Genomic DNA, 22,438 nt, shown 5'->3' on the forward strand with positions numbered 1-22,438 from the left:
GTGCGTGGGGGTTATTCGGCCATAAATCCACGCACTTGTCGGTACGGGTTGAAGGCAGGGAACCCTATAAACGTGGGCGGTAGCTCTACCATGCCAACCTGTCTGTGTGGTGGTTGCCCATCCAAGGTGCCACCCAGGCTCAAACCTGCTTAGCTTCCGAGCTCTCGCCATGCGGTGGTGGCTACACACTCCACCTGTAACCCAGCACTGTGGAGGCGAGAGTTGGTGGATCGTACAAACGTTGCGAAACTCTCTTCTCGTCGGCGTCAAGGAGGTAACTTATACCCTGGCAAATGTGGAGCCCTACCTGTTCCATCTGTATGGGATAAGAGTTGTCCCCTCGGATGCATGGAGTTTCTCCATATGCTTGTTTCCTCCCATATGTAAACCTCTTTAATTGGCCGTTAACACCTTCATATATAGAGGATCGTAGAGCTTTGGCAATTATTGATCGTGCTGCTCACCTCATGGCTGCTGACTTTATTGTTTGTCTGTGGTTCCTCGCCTCCGAGTTCTCGAAAAGTGGAGACAGTGAGTTGGTAACACGTTGCAGGTTGAAAGTATTTACATTGAATGAGATGGGGCGCATTCCACGTGGTTTTGTCATGCGACCCTTGTAGCTGTGGCAAACTAATTCAGCACTCATTATGCGTGTACCGTCAGTATATCCACGATAGTTCCACGACCTCGGTGAGAATCTTCTCCGTCCCATGAACGCATTTTAAATCGAACAAAGCTTTCAGTGTGGCCCACGAATCTCCAAAAACTAAAGTCATGGTCTTATTGACAAACTATGACTATTACCACATGGTCTAGATTAGAAGACACACTTTCTTCCCTTTCCATTTTGAATTAAAAGTTGGGAGGGGGGGGGGCGTGTTATCTTCCAGAAGGTGTGAGAGTGCGCGACGAGATTTGGTAAAACTTTGACACCAGGCACAAGTTTCCGGATCATCTTATAATCTGGAGAATACAGTAACTAATCAAGGGACGGTGCCTCAAGGGCCAGGAATCAGCGTAAGCAAAGTCAATCTTTATTTATTCAAATACAGCAACACGGGTGTAGTTTAAATATGCTAAACAAATCAGAAATTTAAAAAAAGGTTTGTAAAGCTAAGAAACAGACGCACAAGCTGTGTGTAAACCATGCTTGTTGTAAACTAAGAAAGAGTGGAACTCTCCCTTGGTGGCCGACAAGTTGCAAAACACGTGGTTCTGTTCCGGGCGAAGCAGGCGTGCCAAGTGCTACTGTCCCACGGCCATTAAAGAGTACACCCGAGCCGTGCCGAACCATTCCTGGGGAAGGCCCTGTCCACTGGCTCTTTGTTTGGACCACCCAACACTGCACCGGTTCCGTGGGATTTGTCCCCCTCCTGCTCACTCTGACTGCGATCTCACTTTCTTCGTTAGTTTCTCAATCCTCTTGTCCTGGTGACGGTCACTGCAGCAGCATGTTGAGTAAGGCGGTCCAGACCTCCCTGTCCCTGGCGACGGACTCTCCAGCTCTTCCTTGGGAATTCCCAGGCGTTCCCAGGCCAGCCGAGCAACAGTCCCGCTAGCGTGTCCTGGGCCGGTCCCGGGGTGTTCACTCAGTGGGAGGTGCCCGGCAGAGTTCCAGGGGGAGTCTACCGGGGAGCTTTCTTACAAGGTGCCCGAACCACCTCAACTGGCTCCTCTCGATCCGGAGCAACTGCAACTCGACCCTTGAGGCTCTCCTGGATTACCGAGCTCCTCACCCAATCACGGAGAGTGAGCCCAGAAACCCTGCAGAGAAACCTAATTTCGGCCCCTTGTATCCACGCGATCTCATCCTTTCATTGCCCAAAGCTCATGACCATAAGTTACTGTTTGAACGTAGATCAACCCATAAACCGAGAGCTTTGTTCGAGAACTCGGCTCCCGTTTCACTATACCACGGAACGGTACAGCGCCCGCAACACTGCAGATGCCACACCGATCCGCTGGCCGATCTCCCGCTCCCACTTACCATCACTCACAAAAGAGATCTAAACTCTTCCACTAAGGGCAGCTTTTCCCCCCTCACTTGGAGAGCACAATCCACCGTGTCCCATGAATGAACCATGACCTCAGATTTGGAAGTGCCGATCCTCACCCCAGCCGCTTCACAGTCGGCATCAAACCATTCAAGTGCACGCTGGAGATCACAGAACGATGAGGAAAAGAGGACAACGTCATCTGCAAAAAGCGGCGACGCCACCTCCATGCCCCCGTACTGGACACTACCCATACCTCGGCTGCGCCTTGATATCCTGTCCATGAAAATCACAAACAGGAATGGAGACGAGACGCACCCTTGGCGGAGTCCAACACCCACAGTAAGCGACTTTGATTTAACATCAAGAATACGGACACAGCTCTCACTCCGGGAATGGAGGGACCGGATAGCATGCAACAGTGGCACCGGTACATCTTGATTTTTAAAATATATATCGAGGACTAATATTTGCTTGGGTTAACATGATGACGCCGCTCCAAGTTAAAAATCACTTTATTATAATTTTACGCAGTTTTAGTTTTGCTAACAAATCAACGTATCTGAATCGATGCGTCCTCTCATGATGTGATGCCAATGGCACAAGCCGAATAAAACTGGAGGAAAGAGACCCTCTGAAAAGAACTCGCACGAAAAAAACAGGCACGGCTGATGACGTCACTTGACGTTTACGTGCCAGCGGAGGTGCATTCTTTTTTTGTGGGTGCACATTCTAAAAACACACACGCACAGCGCTGCGTGAGCCCGGACTCCAGCCCCGGGTGAGGTATAACGAGCGGCGACGCGGCGCGTTCAACGACAGCGCGGGAGGGAGCACACATTCCCGACATCCTGAGCGGATCTATTTAAAATTCATTCCGCTGTCGACGACGCTGTGAACGCCATGGTCCATGGTTCGCGTCTGACGGCACGACCGGAAATGCATCACCGCCAGGGCGATTTGACCCGAGGTTTGGCCGATTGGAGACGTTGGGGAAAAGTTCACCAAATTTCGGATGAAAAGGAACGTTCGCCAACAACGCGCGGATCAGTGCGTAGGATGTGAAAGTGAACAAAGAGTGACAAGGCCACGATTGACAATGAGGGGGGGGGGGAGGCAAACTGATAGGGGTGTAGTAAACTAGCCAACCAGATGCTAGTGCGACCCCTAACCACACCCGCCATATAGCCCTAATCCTAACAACCTAGACAAATAGATCCTAGCACTGTAGCCCTCACCATAAATGTACTACACTACCAGACACTAATCCGAAGTCTAACCAGAACAGCCATCCCGCGACGATTCTATCCTTAAACCTAGAAATATCGACAACCACATCCTAGCACTGCACCTCACCACACTCGCCAACCAAAAACGAACCAAACCTAAGTAGCTAACCTATCATATCACCCTCTGGCACTTCACCCAATCATTGTACCAATGTTAAGGTTAGGGAAAGGTATACAATTATATTCAGGTCCTTATATGCAGATATATAGTGGTTATAGTAAGAATCCTATTGGCTAATTGCATGGGGTTATATTTCATGTCTGGCTGGCAAGTGTTGCTAAAGGGTGTAAGGCAGAGGTCGCAAACGGGTTTTGATTCCTTACCCGTACCCGGCCGCACCAGGGTCGCAATCGGGTACCCGTACCCTACTCGATACCCGGCTACCCGTACCCGGCCGGGTATCGGGTAGGGTACCCGATTGCGACCTCTGGGATGAAGCCATGTTGCAGGCGCGGGTGGGTTGAGTCTAGGAACTTGAATTGTGAGAAGAGACAAGACGTTGGGAAATGAGTGACAAACGGTGACTCACCAGTGACTCACGGCCTACCCGTACCCGGCCGCACCAGGGTCGCAAACGGGTACCCGTACCCGGCCGGGTACGGGTAGCCGGGTATCGGGTAGGGTACGGGTATCCGGTTGCGACCTCTGGTGTAAGGTTATGGCTCGTCTCCAATTGGCTGGTGCTGCCACGCTGCACACCAGCACGCTCCCCACTTGCTCGGGCCAACCCGTTGGCGCTGACAGCCTCGCCGACACGCCGACCCGACGCCGCACAGACGCGATGGGTCGCGCTACGAGAAATACTGCGACAACTGCACAATAACACGAATGACAAGCAAACGAGTGTGGGGATGGGGGGGGGCACCGAGAGAGGCAATACTGACACACCTTTGGTGTTGGTGTCTGACACGTGATTAAGGCGGGGGGGTTGTGTAATTTGTAACGAAGCGAGAGGCAGCCAAGTGGCATCCGAGATCCTGCAGCTGGTGCCACCGAACTGGACTCCGATGTTGCTGCCGCCACCGCCGCCTCCAGCCTCGCTCCGGCACGGGTTCCTTGGGCTGCAGGTCGGACCACGGTTGCACGTGCGACTTTCACGAGCGGTGCCGAAGAAACGGACTCACGGCAGCACAGGTCTCCCATTCGTCTCAACGGGCCATCACCTGGTTTTGAATGAAGTCAATTGACCGCTTGATTGAATTGACGTTTGCCCCAACCGAGGGCGTTCGCTACCAGCCACGGAGAGCCGACGTGGCCAAGACGCTGACTGTGTCGACCCCGTCTTCCGAAGCACTTCCTGCGGTCCTCGAAAGCCAGGGCTGCATCACCCAGGCCGGTGCTGTCACGTGACAAACTAGATGAGCGTGCGAGACCTCCAGACCGCTTCACATCTCACACTCATTTCGCCGGCGCGGGATCCGGTCTGGATGCTGCTGAAGGGAGACCGGCGATGGATGAACGGGAACTGTGCTGTGGGGTCACCGGTGTCTCGTCTGCTGTAAATGTTTACTTTGGGTGAAATGTACCTGAATATAATTTACCCGTCGACATTCAAGCTGCACCTGATTTCGAGCACTCGCGCACGGTGACGCGCACCTGATTTTTTTAATGCTAGCTCCCCTCCATGGACTTTGTCCAACTCTTACAGCTCGTCGTGACAAATTTCATCCGATTCACATCAAGCACACGCCTCAACAGAAACTTTTAAAAAACCAAAGCTGAAATTGGGACAAAGTCAAGAATTGATTGCTGAAAACGGCGGCGAGGGAACAGCAGGGCATGGCGCAACACGGCGATCGTGGAGTTGCCGATTGCACTGTCACAATCGGCAACTCCACCCTCCTCTCCTCCAGCGACGTCGCCATCTCTGCCATCAGTCGCGCTCCTCGCTGCCGCGGCCGTAACTGCCTCCGCAAACCCTAAATCCCAGGGTAGTGAGATCTCCAAAGCACCAGAACGCACACATTTCATTGCTCAGGAGCAAACCCCGGCCGGGGATGCAGGGCCGCGATCGCAATGTGGCAGCGCCCTCGTCCTTTCCGATAAGCGCGGGGGTGGGGAGGCAGGCGAGCATGCACAGGCACGGGTGAGCTGCCTGGCCAACTGGCGGACTAGCCGGTTAGCTGGCGGGCTGCTGGTTTACGCGGCGGACGGCCCTACACCTCGCCGAAGTTGAGGTGCCCAGTCTCCTCGGCGTGGCGCTGAGCCTCGCGCTGGCCCGTCAACCCCTTCTGGCAGGCGAGGCAGCGCAGGGCGAAGCGCGTCAGGTCGGTGAACTGCCGGCGCCGCCGCGCTTCCTCGGCCAGCTCCTGGGCCTGCGCGAGCGGCACATCGTCGGTCGTGGGGAAGAGCGTCCGTGGGGGGCGGTGGGGAGCACCGTCGGCGGGAGACAGCTCCAGTGGGTCGTAGTGTATGCCGTCGTAGATGAGGAGCGCGCGGCGCGCGTAGCCGGAGCCCTCGCCAAAGCGGTCGACGCGTAGAGTCTGTGTGTCGGCGACGCAGATCTCGCACTCGTAGAACCTGCAGGGGGTGTCAGAGAGAGCGGGCGGGTGGGCGGGAGGGGAGACACAAGGTGGCGGCAACTGTCAGGAACATATCTAGAGCGATTCACTCACTCGGTGGTGTGACAAGTCGTTGCGATTCGGGGTCATAATTTGGTTTGAGAATGGATTGTTTGTATACGGTATCGTTTTGCATGGCCTCTCATCTGATCCTCATTTCTGTACGTATGGTTGTGTTTGCACCGTGTGCATCGAGTAGTTCATAGGCGCCGTCACGTGTGTTCTGTCAGCCAATCAGTCCCTGATTGGAACAGATCTGTATACTCATGATGCACACATCTCACACCGAATGTATAGAGCTATTACCTTCCATTCATACACTTTTTACGCCCATTTTTTCCTTTACGGCTAACGGTCAGAATGACGGCGAACAAACGAGACGGGCAGCACCAGCATCACAAACGAAGCAGCTCAAACGAGACGACAAGAGATGCGACGGAACAAGCGATCCCCCCCCCCCGTGCCGGCGCGACGCTGCTCCTCACCTGGCGAGGATGGAGAGCTCGATGGCGCCTCCCCAGGTGTCCTCCTGCTCGATCCAGCGGCAGTACTCTGCGTTGGGCTTCCCGAGCAGCGCCTCCGAGTACGTGTCGGGCTCACCGGCCACGACGCTCGCGATCAGACGGCGCAGCTCGCGTGCCCGCCCGGCCGCGGTCGCGGCCGCCGCCGCCGCCGGCACCGCCGCCACCGGCCCGTCCAGCGCGTAGCTCACGCTCGTGAAGAGGCACGAGTTGTCGGCGGGAACCACGTGCCGACTGAGCCGCGTCGGCAGGGCCGGCGGTGGCGACGGTGGCGACGGTGGCGACGGCTGCTGGGCAGGCGGCGGGCGGGCGACGGGGCGAGCGGCCGGGCTCGCGGGCCGACCCGCGGGGCCTCTGGGCGACGGCGAGCGGTGGCGCTCGGCGAGGGCGGCGGTCACGCGGGGGCTCGGGAGGCCGTTGGGGCGGGTGGCCGTCTTGCGTCTCGCCGTGTCCTCCTCCACGATAAGCGTGTCCCCTGGATGGAGGTTACGGCGCAGAGCGGCGGCGCGTTTACGGCGTCGACGGTGCGCGGCGATGCTAATAACGAGCGGCGCGGCAATTATGGGCGAGATCGGCGGCAGCAACGCTGATTGCGTAAAACGGTTCTCGTGACAACTGGTGAATTTGTACCTGCCTTCTAGATTTGAAGTTTTCGTGACTGCAGGGATCCATACTCTTTGGTTCTTTCGGTAAAGTCACGTAGGTATAAAATAAAATCAATTAAATCACGACGTTTTGGGCGCAACTGCTGAAGTGGGCACTTCAGCAATTGTTTCTTGCTGTGGTCGTCCCACCTGATGACGGACGCTTGTGTTGCGCCCGAAACGTCGTGATTTTATTTATTTATACGATTCCTTTGCACTCCAATTCCCCAAACCAAACACAGGAGGGCGCACGAGTCCCTTTCAGAGCGCAGGCTTCCTAAGCTGTGCGCCGCTACGTTTACTTGCGTAATGCAAGGATGACACATGGGCCGTGCGGATCCCAACACACTACGCTGTCAATCAGCCCTCTCCCACTGAAACATAACTCTCATGCACAAGTGTACAACTGTCTATAAGAAGTAACACGTTCCCTGATTAAGCACTTTATTTTTTTTAGGCACTTCCTTGTGAACTTTGATTATTTTAACCAGTCCAGTGCATTTCCTGCTATGACCTGAGGATCGGAAACATTGACAGTGATCAAGGAAATAGAACGAAAGCAAAGAAAAAGTGTGCAAAGAGGCATGGAGATGTAAATAGCAACACATGGATAAGCAGCCTCGTGTCCTGTCCCATCGGCTACAGCTCCTCCACACAACACAAGCCACCGCTTGCCCCGGACTCACTGCGGAGTCGGTTAGCCCCCTTTAACTAGTTGTCCCAGGTAGCGCCGCCCTCCAAATCTGCGAATAGTGGCGGTGCCGTCCACACCAGTCGCTTGTACGCGTCGACCACAGACAAATTGGTCGATCGCAAAACAAGTCGACCGATCGAGTTCATAGCTCCATCGTCCCAGCTCAGTCAAGTCCCAAGCCAGATCGACTGCCAGCTCAAATGAGCTCTGGGGTATTGGTGCTCAGCTCCTGTTAAGGACCCTGCAGAGCCAACGGTGGAAATTCCTCATTGCTATGGTAGTGGAAAGTCATTCCATAGCACACACTGTTGATGTAAACCCATTTTATCGACCGCAGAGAGATGATGGTCCGAGTCAACCCCCAACCAGGATCTGAACTCGCAACCTTTCGGCCCCACAACTGAGACAAAGGCGGTCTCGCGCTGCCTGCTGCCAGCCACCCCCGCCGGTCACGCTCTCCTGGCCTACCGGACTTGACGTGCAGCTCGCTGAGCGAGGCGTCTGCCCTGGCCAAGTCGAGGTCGCAGGGTGGGAAGCCGGCCATGATGCGCTGGGCGGCAGGCGCGATGCCCGTGGCCTCGGAGAGTCGCGCCTGGAGCTCACGGAGGCTCGAGCGCTCCGACAGGCCCGCCACGGCGTGCGTGCCGCTCTTGCTCTTGCAGCGCAGGCGCAGCATGGTGGTGACGCCGGCGGTGGCTGCGGTGGTGGCAGCGGCGCGGGCTGCTGCTGCTGGTGGTGGTGCGGCACACGCAGAAGCACGCGTGCAAGCACACGCACACAGGTGTAAGCACACAAGCACACGTGCGCACGCACAGACGTGTACGCGTAAGCATATGCGCACACAACAGCCACCATTTGCCACTAAATGGCGGTGACGTCACCATGGCGCTTGTGCCAGGCTGGATGCACGTTTGAGGCCATGTGTCATGTGGAAGGCTCGCTGCTGGCAGGTCACAGGAAAGACCCAAGTGTTATGGGTTGACCGAGATGACTGGCAGATGCAGCCTGTTTTCCCCCACAGTGCCAACATGAACGCACAGACGCCATGCACACACGTGCAAGCTCGTGCACACGCAGACGCATTCGTTTCCACAAATACAGACAGGACAGAAGCCCTAGCTCTATATTTAACAACCACACCCTAGCGCCGAGCCTAACCGCACTAGCCAGCCCTATCTCTGTCTCTAACCCATAACCTAAGCTGCTTCACCTTGCCCCCTTTGTCGGTTTCCAGTTGACCTTGCACCCGACCAGCGTGTAGCACGAGCACACTTAGCAACCACCACATCGAGTCACGACCAACGGAACACTCACGGAGAGTGTAGCACAACAACCGGGCAGTAGGGTTGCCACCACACCCCACCATAGACATGGAAGTGCGGCTGCTTTTATCTGCTGCCCGGAGCTTCTATTTGTTTGCGATCTTCCCAAAGTGCTCAAGTTATGCCGAGTTGACCTTGGGCCGTTCGACTGCAACTCGTGTCTCTGTGGGTGCAGAGCCTTATAATAAAAAACGCGGCGCATCGCTCGCAACAACAAGTACATGCACGCTCAGGGACAGATACGCACGGGCAGTCAGAAAATACTTGGTCGTGTGTAAATATTGACTTGAGCCAAGTGGGTTTTTTGTTTAAATCAAAGAGACCAACGAATTTCTCACACCGCTTCAACGTCACACGTGGCCTCACGAGGGAGTGGAGATGTCTGTGCCGACGCCGGAACACCTGGAAATGTGGCACCAAGCATCGAGGTGCCGCGATGCGGATGGCATGTCCTCGCCGTTATCGTGTGTGAATGCACCATCTGTTTTATCATTCTTGTGCTCACCCGGTCAACCACACATTCCAGTTAACCGCTTGCTCGCTTGCTCACCCAAACATTCACCCACCCACTCACTCAGCCACTCACTCCCTGGTTCACTGAATCACGAACTCAAATGCTCCCTCGAGGACCCACTCACTCATTCACTTACTCAATCCACTCACTCAACTGTTCACCCATTTACTCACTCGCTCTCTTCTTCATCCACTCAATCGCTCATTCACGTACTGACCCAGTCATCCAATGATCACTCCCTCACTCGATCATTCACTCACATGCACCCACCGACTCACTCACTATCTCAATCTCTCAATTACCAACTCACTCGCTCACTCACTATGGACTCGCTCACGAAGCTCAAACGCTTATCAGCAAACTCGCTTTGCTGCACACAGACCCCAAGCGAGCGATAAGCGATCGGATGCGGCGGCCACTCGGCAAATTTCGCTGTCAAGTGTGCAACAGAGCACGATGACATAGTCCAATTTCCTGCGCAGAAGGAACGAACCGTTCTCGGATTAAAATGTAAAACCCGAAACAAGGCAAAGGAAACAACGGGGCGCAGACCGGGCCGTTAACAGCGCCTAAGTGTTTTACAGAGCACCAATTAAACACATTCAGGAAAACCAGGGTCACTGTTATTTCGGAGGATGCGTTGAGGTCCGCCAATCCGCAAGCCGATACAGCGGCTCTGGTTACTGTTGGCCCTCATGGGCTATATTTTCCATCCCGCCTGCCCCCCCCCACCCACCCCACCCTCTTCTTCTCTGGCCATAAATAACATACACTCACAGACCAAGATCCCACCACATAACCATACAGACTGTAGGGGGGACTGGGGCTGTTAGTGAGCACCTAGAAAGGTTGGCATGGTAAACGAAGGGGTGGTCTGGCCGGTACCACGTCCGGCCGCCTTTGTCTGCCCAGTGCTGAAGTTTACACACTGCACCAGGTACTTATTTAAAGCTGAGTTGACCTAAGCTAGGTCCGGGACAAATTCAGATATTAGTGGGCCGTGAGTGGGGAATCAAATGCGTCGCCGCTCACCACAGACAAAGATCCCCCGTATAGCCTTAACAGACTGTTGGGGTAAGTGCTGTTAGCGAGCATCTATGAAGGCCGGTACGGCAAACGAGGGGGTGGGGTGGCCAGCACCACGTCCTGCCGACTTTTTCTCCCGAGTGTCAATGTTTACACACTGCACCAGGTACACATTTGAGGCTGAGTCGACCTAGGGGAGGCCCTCGACCAATTTAGATAGTCGTTACTGGTGTTGGTCCTGAGCGGGAATGGAACTCGGGTGGCTGGGTTCGAAGGGCAGTGTGCTAACCGCTACACTGGCGCTCCAACACACATGCAGACACAACAACAACCGCCATTCGCGGTGACGTCACCACGACGCTTGTGCCAGGCTATGTGCACGTTGAGGCCACGTGAAGTGTCAAACGCCCGCGCTTGGCAGGTCACAGGGTAGACCCAGGTGCCACTGGTCGACTGACAGATGACTGGCAGATGCACCACCTGTGCCCCCTAGTGTACCAACTTGCTGTGCTTTAGCCACCTGGCGCACCACTCGTTGTTGTGAGCATCGCTCCACCCTCCTTTGTTGTTGGAGGGCGACTGCCTCGAACTGCCCAGTAGTGTCCTTCACGAGCCTCCTCCACAGAGGCCGATTTTGACACCGCTGGTACCGGTCATCAGCAAGTCGACTCAGCTCCACATTCTCCTGTACCACATCACTATCTCTTCTCTAGCCCGTGCCGCGCCCGTTTAGCCCCCTCGATCCGGCCGAACAAAAGCTGTTTCGGCATGTGGTGGCTGGGCTTTGCGGGCTATATGACCCAGCCAACGCAGCCTTGCCTGCCGGAGGAGCTCACGGACGGGACTTTGTCCGGATCTTTCAAATATTTGTGAGCTCCTCACACAATCCAGCCTGGTTAAACCCAGGATAGATGGTAGGCAGGCCAGCCTAAATGTTTCTAAACAGCGAAGATGTTCCATTAGGGGGGTCCACGTTTCGCAAGCATAGAGACGTGAGGGAATGACTGTGGCAGAGAAGACCTGAAGCTTCGTGCGGAGCGACAGACCAGGTAGCTTCCACACAGCATTACGCAACCGATGAAAAGATAATGCCGCTCGACTGATTCAGAGTGAGACCTCTGCTGTTAAACCGGAGCCGGTCATGAGCACACTGCCCAGATATAGGAAACTCTCCACTCTCTCCACAACTGCCCTATCACCAATTAGGACTTGTGGGGTGGAGTGTCCGATGGTACAAAATACCCAGGCAGGTGCTTAGTTCTGGTGGGGCTGATGGTAAGGCCCCACCTCTTAGTGGCAAGCTCCAGGTTCAGCATGGTTGAACAATAGGGAGCCATCCCTTGACCGCACCCGGGCATCGATCAGCCTCCTATTGTATCTGTACCAGATGGAAATTCCTCCGGTACAGCAATTGAAAGCTTCATGAACTACGTCGTCGAAATAGATGTTAAATAATGTGAGAGCCAGAGGACATCTCTGTCGCACCCCAAGGTGTACAGGGAATGGCTCTGACTCCCAGCCACGTAGTTTTACCCGGGCCCGCTCACCATCATGAAGGTCCTTAATGATCGTGAACAGAGGGTCAGGGACTCCGAAAGCACGAAGAACAACCCACAGCCCAGGCCTACTGATGGTATAATAGGCCTTGACCAGGTCAATAAAGCAGAGATGTAGGTCTTGTTGAAATTCCCTACACCTCTGCTGTAGCAGACGGACAGAAAATATGGCATCTGTGCAGGACCGCCCTTACTGAAATCGCATTGGGGCTCCGCAAGCCTCCCCTCAGTGTGCCTAGCAAGGCGATGTTGAATAATCCTTGCCAGGACCTTTCCCGGCACACTGAGGAGTGAGATGCCCCTGTAGTTGTTACAGTCTGTGCTTTCCTCCTTCTTAAAGAGGGGGACCACCAGGGCATCCTTCCAATCCTGTGGAACCCATCCAGTGGTCCAGACTTTTGTTATAATGTCATGTAGGGCAGTCTGTAAACAAACGCCACCCTCCCTCAGCATTTTGCTTGGGAGATCATCTCTGCCCAGTGCCTTTCCTGGTCTCAGACTGCGAATCGCCTTCAGTACTTCCTCAACAGATAGCAACTCAGCCAGCCACTCACAGGGGGTGACTTCTTCCAATATTTGAGGCACCACAGCCTCAGCAGGGTCATCCCTACTTTGTCCCACGTTGTTTTCCAGGCTGAGAGATTTCCCCTCCCCCAGGACCGTTACACACACCAACACACACGACTCCCGCTGCTTGGAAGACAGGCACTGTACAGTAGGTAATGGAATTCTTGACAAAATGGCTGTAACACATGACACTTGCTCCACCGATGGCGATGCCAACATTGGCGCGATTTTGCCAAAAATGAGACGAGGAAAAGTGTTCGGCAACGCGGCGTAAATCTGGCCCCGCCGAGCACCAACCGGGATAGCGTTGCAAGCGAGTGAAAAGAAAATCACCACGACCGGCTGGGATAACGAATGTTGTCGACGCTGGCCGTTGTAAACAAACGCAATTCAAATCATGCATGGCGGCTGAATTCCTATCGTCAAGCCACGAGATCAGATGGAACGAGACAAGAAAGACGTAACATCGCTGTCGCTTGCATGTCGAGGGGATTGGAGTTTAAACACGAAATAAAAATAATCCGTGTAGGGGGTTAAAACGAGGAAGCAAGCAGCAACGAATGGCCACGACCGGAGAATGGGAAAATCAGAAGAAGTTCGTCTAGTCTCAACTTTAGCTGCCACGTGATGACTGACGGAGAAGACGACAGATCTGTGGGACTTTGCTTCCCATCCCCTCTGCTTTGCCTCTCTATCTCAGCATGCAAATAGGTCCTCAAAAGTGAAAGCCCACCGCGTCTGCCTGGTCTTTCCCACAACGCCCTCCTCTTAAATCCTTCTTCTCCCTCTGTCCCCGGACCCCCCTTCGTACGTTAATTTATTGCCAGCGCTTCCCGCTCTGGTCGGAATGCGAGGTCTTCAGAGTAGCGAATTCCTGCATCAACAGTAAGTCTGCTCTCGTCTGTCATCGTGTTGAGATGTAAACATGTTACGTCACAGTGAACGTTAAGGAAGTTAGGTTGTGGCTTTGACAGGACGTGTCGCTGGATGGGATAATGGCCAACGAAGGGGATTGGTTAGAGAGCGGCAGCCCAAGGAGGGAACGTACCTAGAGGATGACCGCCGGAACAAGATGGATCGTTGTATCGTGAGACCGTGAAAAAATGGTGACTGCTTGAGGAATCCTTCATCCAGCAGTGGATAAATCATGGCTGACGATGATGGATTCTACCTCAGTTTTAATGCGATTCCCAATCTTTATACTACAGTCAAAAGGACATCAGTCCCTCTCCATAAAAAGTATATTTTTCCAGTCCATCAGCATATGGGCGTTCTAGACTCATGTTTCATTTGAGCATTGATTTAATTAGGCAAACTCTGGCACGTTATTATTTCTACAAGTGCCCTTAGAGATAAACGTCTCTAAATCAAGGCACAGCCGGAGTCAGACGAGAGGCAGCAACTAATCATTGGGGGCCGGTGGAGCCTGACCCTGCCAAAGATAAAGAACAGTTTATAGACAGCATATTGTGATGTTGCGAGTAAAATTGGTACTCCCTAACCGAGGGATTATGCCAATCACCAGACCATTAGGGGGTTGCACCGGTGTGGAATGATCATGCCAGATTAAGTTACTGCTGTTGCCGACGGTGGTGGTGATGGCAATAATGGCAGTAATGATAATAATGCCGCAGATGTGGTGAAGATGATGGTGGTGGTTGTTATTTTAATAATGCCAATTCTGATGGAGACTGTAATAATGGCAGTGGTGATATTGGCGGTGGTGGTGACTGTGACGATGGTGGTAAGAGCAGTGCTGGTGATTTCAGTGTTGTTATTGGTGATGATGACAATCAATAACGGCAGTGGTGGCTATGATGGTGTTTTAATGATGGCAGTATCAATGATTATAAAGGCGAGGACGATTATGACAGTTCTGTTGACGTTGGCGATGTTGAAGGTACCGATGTTGATGATGACAATAGTCTTGATAATTACAATTACTTTTGCAGCAACTCATCGAAGAACATACAGCAGCGCGTGCTATTTAAACGCAGCCGTCATACGACACGGGCAGCCCTCGTACAGAAGGGACACATGCACACGCGCGCGCGGGACCACGGGGAAAGCGGACGGCACAAACACAACACCCGTGACTCCCAGCCGCCTGGAATTCCTGCACGTGCACACAGTAGGCGGACGCGCGCATGAGGCGAAGCGAGGGTTCGCGTCAGGAGACAGACGCTGGCCTCCTTCCTAAATTAGTGCGGCAGCGGCCGCGGCGTGGCCCCGCGTCCTCACGCTCCCGTGGCGTTTCGCCGCTCACGGAGGAGGGGTGGCGCGAGAGCTTCCCGACCGCTGCCACAAAACGAGGTCAAAGTGCGTCCCTGTTCAGGGATGAGCTCCGCATTGGGGCCCTGTGCCCATCTCTGTTGGCGGGCCCCAGGGCCACAGGAGAGTGAGAACTCCAAACAGGTGATTGACACAGCTCCATCGTCTCCCCTGGGGTCGCTAAAATACAAACCACGTTGTGGGTAAGTCAACAGTGGTTGTCCAAAGGTCAGATTCGCATACTGTTTATGTATGCGAGTGTGCATGTATATTCATGTGGAAACATGTGCACACGTGCGTTGCTGTAATTTTCATGTACGTGTCTACGTGTTTATATGTGTGAATGTTTGTGCATGTGCGTGTTGTGCGCGCGTGTTGTACGTGCGAGCATGTGCACTTGTTGTTGCTCCAGTTCAAGGTCGGTCAGGACACAGATTTCGCGGCACACACTGTTTGGTGTAACACGAATCATGCCTCGGCCAAAATAGAGTAAAGGTTCGTGCCACTGGGGGTGCCGCATTTGAGCCAAAACACCGCCCCCCTTGCTGCTCACGAGCCGGTCCACAGAGCCCACGCGGGGTCGAGGGAGTGGCCTCAGCAACGTCCAACATTAAAGGGAAAATGTTAACAAAACACCATTGTTTACGCACACACCGCACACTGTAATGGCAACTGTGATCACGTAAATGCCACGGGCGTTTGCCATTTACCTTAACGAGGGCAGGTTGTTCCCTGGACCGATTCCAACGATGAATGTTTTGCTCAGCGTCCAGGAGTCCCTTCTGGAGGATATTTTGGCCGACTATCCCACGCTGGCCAAACGCCGTGGAAGAAGAGGCGGAAGTTCTGGCACTTTACCCCACCACACACATTCCTGCCCATTGTGACCGTGGCATACCCATGTGTACTGCTGGGAGGACAGAGGCAGAACGGGATGAAAGGAACTTGCCCAATGTTTCAAACTGCCGTGCCAGGAAGTCGAACCGGTGGGTCCAGTACGCATCCATATCCCTATTCTACAAGAATGCAGGTCCTGATCGGTGGAATGTGGAATTGGCACCGGAGTTCAAAGACCCCCTAAGGAAGTATGTGATGACCAACGCACATATGCGAAGGGGGGACGCATTTTAGGCCAGATTTGCATCTTGACGCATCGGTCGAATGAAGCTGACTTCACTCCACTGGTTGATGACAATAACATTAGCACATTCTTTTGCATATCCCCTCACAAAAAGCAACAGCCCGGATAAACATCGCATTTTGACTTGTTTCTTAGTGTATTGTTTAGTGCTATGAAGATGGGAAATTGCCCAAGATGTCACTCATATTTTTCTACTTTTAAGATCAGTCTTATTGACCAATGTGTTCACGTTTTTGTTATGCGATATGAGTGCAATTAAATGTTTACTATTTCCCTTTGACTATTGGTCAGTTATATTATCTCGGATTTACACTACAGACACTTTTAATGAAGTGGGGAATCATTCGTATATATAATTCTCGATTATCCGTGGACAAGTTTATTTGGGTTGCAAGAGGCCCTTGTAGATGACAGAAGTGACTTGAGCACGATGACATTTTAAAGTGGTGTCAAGTTGAAATTATTCTGCACTCTCGTACCCGATTAGTGAGGCTAAGGTGATTGCAATAATGGATAAATATCGTCTGCAGGCCATTTCAAAGTGGCAAGCCTCATGTGGTTCATGTTAAATGGAGTTGCGTTCAGCCCCCTGGCCATGCCACGATGAAAAACAATCATCACTCCACCACGACATCCCTGCCAGGTTCGGTGAATTATCTTCACTCGTGCTGAAGACACGGCGATTTGTTCAGACCGGGAATGAGGAACATGTCGCCCTCACAAACCAAAGCAGCTGATGGCATCCATCACATCACTTCAACCCAGCCGTTCACCAACCCTCCCCCACACCCGCTGCCGCCACCACCTTCACCGTCACAAACCAAACCAGCCTTGCTCGAGCCATCACCGTAAGTCGACAGCCTTGACAGGCGGCCAGGGGAAGATGAGATTTAAACTCAACGACGCGCCGTGATACCTCCAGACGGAGTTCATCAAGGTCAGCAGTTTCGAGCTGTTACAGTGAAGCCATGACTGGAATACAAGCAAGATATCAAAATAATGCCCCAGCCAGGGGGCTCCGATGCCACGTGATGTTGGCAAAATGTCCCATGGCATGCAGGGCAGGATGGGGGAGGATCGATTCTATGGTCACAGTTGCACGCTTTGCTGTATAAAAGTCGCCTTTAAAGTAGATTATTACCGTCAAATGTTAATTTTCAACAGATTTTTTTCTTGCCAAAAAATACCACGCCAATTTTTCTAAAACCAAAGATGCAATAAACCGGCAAAGGTGATATGTTTGGGCTGTGTTGTCTATCTATTCTATTTCGAATTGATATAGCGCAATTGTAAAATTGTGACTCTTGGTCTAGTATGTCTCCAGAGCTAAATGTAAACCTTAAATTGTTGTTGTGCAATTCACAATGTAATTGTAATTTTAGATGACTATGCCGTTGTAATTGCAATTGTAATTTAATCGCTGGCGTGACACATTTATGAAGATGGTCCTGAACAAGTGCTGTTTATATTCCATATTCTGATACAGCAATCAGTCTCTAAATAACCACTAAAACATTTAAGAGACCCAGTGCCAGTGGTAGGTGCACATAAACAAAAACAACCTTGCCAACTTAATAATTAACACTGCCTTGAGAAAACAAGGAAATTAGATGTGTTCCCCCCTATTTATAAACCAGTGTTAACACCAAACTGTGCCAGTTACTTGGTTTGTGCACATTACAATCACAAGACTGTTTACTTACCACAGAATAGTGCTCACTTATTGGCCATGGTGAGATGATGATTACGATGATTGTGATCATGTACTGGTGATGATCACAAAGCAATGGCCATTTTATCATACCCAATAAAATGATGATGTATGGATGGATGACGATTATTTACGGATGATCATGATGGTGTACCGCTGGTGAATGTGACAATATACGATCGTGACAATCACAAAGGAGTGCTCATGTTACCAACCCCCTGCAAAGGAAGATGACAATGATAATACGAACGAAAACGTTAATCGCGGTTTGAACTATGAAGCAAGCACTGACACCAATGCCAGCCATTGATCAATCCCCTGGTGGATGACGGACCCCTCATGTCGAGCGGCGTGCGGGGTTCTGATAAAACGCACTTGGCACAACATTTACAACCGTTGGCATCTCGAGAAGACTCCATACGAATACATTATTTTGGTGGCGGTGCGTTTTGGAAACAATTGTGCTCGTGTGTTGCACAAGCACAATTAACAACAAAAAATCGCTCAAAACGTTCGTTCATAACACTGCTTTAAAGTGCTCTGAAAAAGGGTCCATTGCCCAAAATGCATACCTGTCAAAACCTCATCAGTGCCTACTTCATACAGACCAATTTAGACCTTATTGGTCACCCCGTGCCCTTCTAAATCTCAATGTTCATCCTACAAAACCCCATGACAAGGAAGAAATACAAACAAATAGATTTTTTTAAAATTCGTTGCCCGTATTAAAACGGCTGAATGCCGTATTCAACCTGAACTCTCAATGTCGCTGTACAGGAATATGGATAAACCGTGTGGGTTAACAAGTATGAAAACGTCCCCATATGTTTTTCCTTTTAAGGCCAGTGTCACTGACGGATGTTGAGTTTTAATATTCTATATGAAAAGAACGTTAAACCTAGACACATTCCATACGATGTGCACCATAAATGCATGCGTTGATTGCGGTGCGATGTTCATATGAACTGCCTTGTTCCTGTTCTAGATGCCGTAATTCATTGTTTAAAACTTTAAGTTTACGATGCAAATATGAGTGTTTGTGTGTGTATACTTGTCATGAATTGTTTATTATATATTGGGAGAGCGGTAGTGTAGCGGTTAGCGAGCTACGAAACCGGCCATACTAGTTTGATTCCTGCTTATGGCCAACACCAGTGACGATTATCTGAACCAGGCCTGGGCCTCCCCTGGGTCGACTCAACCTCAAATGAGTACCTGGTTCAGTGTGTAAAACATCGGCACTCGGTAAACAAAGGCGGCCGGGCGTGGAGCTGGCCACCAACCCCCTCGTGTGCCGTGCTGGCCTTCATAGATGCTTGCTAACAGCGCTTGCTATGGATGTGTTACTTGAAACCCCTGGACCGCCCTTGCATGATGATGTTCCATCTCAAGTGATTTATCCATGTAAAACATTTCAATTAAAACATAAAACTCCACCGTACTTCACCACACCAGTCAATGCGGGTTCATGCAAGTGGGAGAGCACAAGGTGAGTTTATGATCGTGTGGATTGGTCCTCCCATCGTGCATTACATCTCATCGTCACACTGTGTGTGGAATGCACACACAGCCTTGTTTCAGACAAAGAGTAAAATGTGGATGCATTATTTCAGAGAGCAGTAGGATAATGAGGCAAATGTGTACAGTGTGAAATAATGTTTAGTTTTATAAAGCCTGGTTTGTGCAAACTGCATCTCACAATCACCGAAGAACCACAGACAAGCTGGAAGGCAGCAGCTTGGCAGTGAGGCGATGTCAACAATTGCCCAAGCTCTGCGGTTCTCAATATAGTGTGTTCATACTTGTTATGAGTCATCATCAGAAAATAGACATAATTGCGCTCTGCTGCCTTGTGCCTCACGGGCTATTATGTGGAGCAGCAGGCTCGTAAAATATCCGAGTAAAATCAACACGAGGAAATTGAGCATTCGATACGACAAATGTGATATTGTGACCGTAGCCTCAACCCTACCAGGGTGCCTTCCTTGCACATGGCATGGCAGTGCAATGCTAGGCGTGTACAGTTCACACAAGCCTAGCTTTAAACCACCAACACGCATCGTCCTACTGATGTCTCAACATTAAAACAAATCATGGATTATAATGGATATTGGTATGGTCGATGATGATGATGTTGAGTGATGATGCAGACATCTTATGATGAACTAAAAACGAATAAGAATGCAAATAAATGAGTCAATAACACTCTGGTCTTATAATAGTTGACGTTATGGGCGGTGGCCCTTCCTCACAACACATAGGCGTGGGAGGTAAAGTGGCCTCTGCATATGCTATGGTTCTTTCGGTAAAGTCACGTAGATATAAAACAATTATAACAATAAAATAATTAAAATAAAGTGAATACAAAATAATACAAATATCACGACGTTTCGATCGCAACACAAGCGGTCGTCATTAGGAATAGGGAGTGGCCTCTGCATGTGTTGTGCTGTGAAGGGTCATTGCCTGAAACGTCACATATATAGTTGTTTTAGGTCACACACAGTGATACTGACAATTGCGATCAGTTTTGATGTTGTTTGTGCTTGTGCACCACAGCCAACGCAGTATCAGCGAATAATATTTAATATTTTATGGGTTCAAATGTGAATGGGGTAATGAGGCGTTTTAATTTTGTGAATGTAATAATAAACTGATTATGTTAATTCGGTTAATGATGTTGTGTTTTACAATGTGTTGGTGTTTTACGAGGATTTTTATGATGAATTTGATGATTGTGATGAAATAGTCTGGATTTGTTGATTATGAAATTGATGATGACGTGCTGATGAAAACGTGACGATGAATTTATGATTTTATTGAGAAGGAATGATGCTGCTGCTGATTATTGTAATGCTTGTTTACCCCAGAAAGTCTCACCGAACAGCGTGACTTTTTTTTAAAGAGGATCCTACCAAGGTTTTGCAGTTGGGACAACGGTAGCTACGCATTATTCCACGTTGCCACACAACTCTTGCGAATGATTTCACACGGGATCTTCAACGCCCACTGTGGTTAACGCAATATTAATCAGGGCGGCCGCAGCTTTGGAACCGTAAACGTCAGCAAAAAAACGCAGCTAACTCGCTACTATGGCAATGCCCCATGATGGTGTTTGGCCTCGCCTCACAAAGCAACCCTTCTGTTTACTCTGTTGATACTGCTGATGAAGATGTTGTTGTGCTAATGATAACAATAACGCTGCTACTGATGATGGTGGCGGTATTAGAAGCCATTCTGCTCACTCTGCGTTGCTAATGCGACGATGATGATGATGCTTATGTTGATGTGCTGATGATGCGGCTGTGATAACAGTTAGGCCTGGTCTTACAAAGGAATCCCTCTGCTTACACTGTGCTGATGACGATGGCTGTGGCCGATGAAGATCGTGTCGATGTGCTGATGATGGTGATAACTGCTGCTGCGATGGCGGTGTTAGAGGCCCGGCCTCACAAAGGAACCCCTCTTGCTTGCACAGTGCTGACAAGGAAGATCGTGTCCATGTGCTGATGCTGTTGATGATGCCAAGGCGATAGGCCTGACATCACAACCCCCCCCCCCCTCTTACCTACAATGTGCCGATGATTTAATAATGCTGCGGTGAAGATAATGTTGATGCTGCTGCTGATGTTAGGCCTGTCCTCACAAAGGAACGCCTCTGCTTAACACTGTGGTTGATGATGTTGCTGATGATGATGATGGTGCTGATGATGATGGTGATGTTAGGCCTGTCCTCACAAAGAAACTCCTCTGCTTAACACTGTGGTTGATGATGGTGCTGATGATGATGTTACTGATGATGATGATTTGGCGATGCTGATGATGATGGTGATGTTGGGTCTGGCCTCACAAAGGAACGCCTCTGCTTAACACTGTGGTTGATGATGGTGCTGATGATGATGTTGCTGATGATGTTGGGTCTGTCCTCACAAAGGAACTCCTCTGCTTAACACTGTGGTTGATGATGTTGCTGATGATGTTGCTGATGATGATGTTGCTGATGATGATGATGATGTTGCTGCTGCTGAAGTTGCTGCTGCTGATGATGTTGCTGCTGATGTTGCTGATGATGATTGTGATGTTGGGTCTGGCCTCACAAAGGGCGCTTACTCTGATCTCCAGTCGAGGCGGCCGGCCCCGTGAGGCTTGTACCGTTACCGGTCGCACAACGGCAACAGCAGAAGTAACGGCGACGGCATTCGCGTGACAGGATGACTTTTTAAAAACAACAACTGTAATTTAAAAACAACCCAAATCAAAATTAGCGCCGAGTCACTAAGACTATTTACCCTCGGCCACCGGGTTCCTTACATGCTCTGACGTCATATGAACGCCGTGCCCCCGTGACGTTATGTCGAGGATACGCCCCGCGGCAACGTGACGTCACCGCGAAGACGCCTGTGCGATGACATCATCGCTCGAGGTTAATGGGACAGGGACGACGAGTCAAAGGGGCCGTTCATGAATGACGTCACGCGATTTTTGACGATTTTTGACCCCCCCCCCTTCGTCACACGGCGTCACAAAAAGTCAGACCCCCCCCCTCAAATGTGACGTCACAAAGCTCTGCCCCCCCCCCCCCCAAAACCATATTTCCATTTTGAAAATAAAAGATGCTTCAAATCG

The 22,438-nt window shown here is 51.1% G+C and overlaps 1 protein-coding gene across 3 annotated transcripts in view; it reads right to left on the reverse strand.

Moving 5' to 3' along the window:
* The window catches only part of YOD1 (YOD1 deubiquitinase), an 87,794-nt gene extending 65,632 nt beyond the window's left edge, over window positions 1-22,162 (reverse strand). The window contains exons 1-4 of one of the 3 annotated variants that reach the window (XR_013639520.1): window positions 21,923-22,162; window positions 8,173-8,433; window positions 6,331-6,841; window positions 3,928-5,804 (exon numbers count right to left, since the gene is read on the reverse strand). Coding sequence is in view for 2 of the 3 variants with exons in the window: in XM_078871347.1 (XP_078727473.1) it covers window positions 5,441-5,804; window positions 6,331-6,841; window positions 8,173-8,380 (1,083 nt within the window). In the remaining variant the exon portion in view is untranslated. Of the gene's footprint in view, window positions 1-1,012; window positions 5,805-6,330; window positions 6,842-8,172; window positions 8,434-21,922 lie in introns of those variants that run through there. The other 2 variants (XM_078871347.1, XM_078871346.1) reach the window with 2 other exon arrangements.
* Between the last annotated feature and the right edge of the window lie 276 nt (window positions 22,163-22,438).

This window comes from Lampetra fluviatilis, chromosome 32 (genome assembly GCF_964198595.1).
Source record: "Lampetra fluviatilis chromosome 32, kcLamFluv1.1, whole genome shotgun sequence".
NCBI lineage: Eukaryota > Metazoa > Chordata > Hyperoartia > Petromyzontiformes > Petromyzontidae > Lampetra > Lampetra fluviatilis.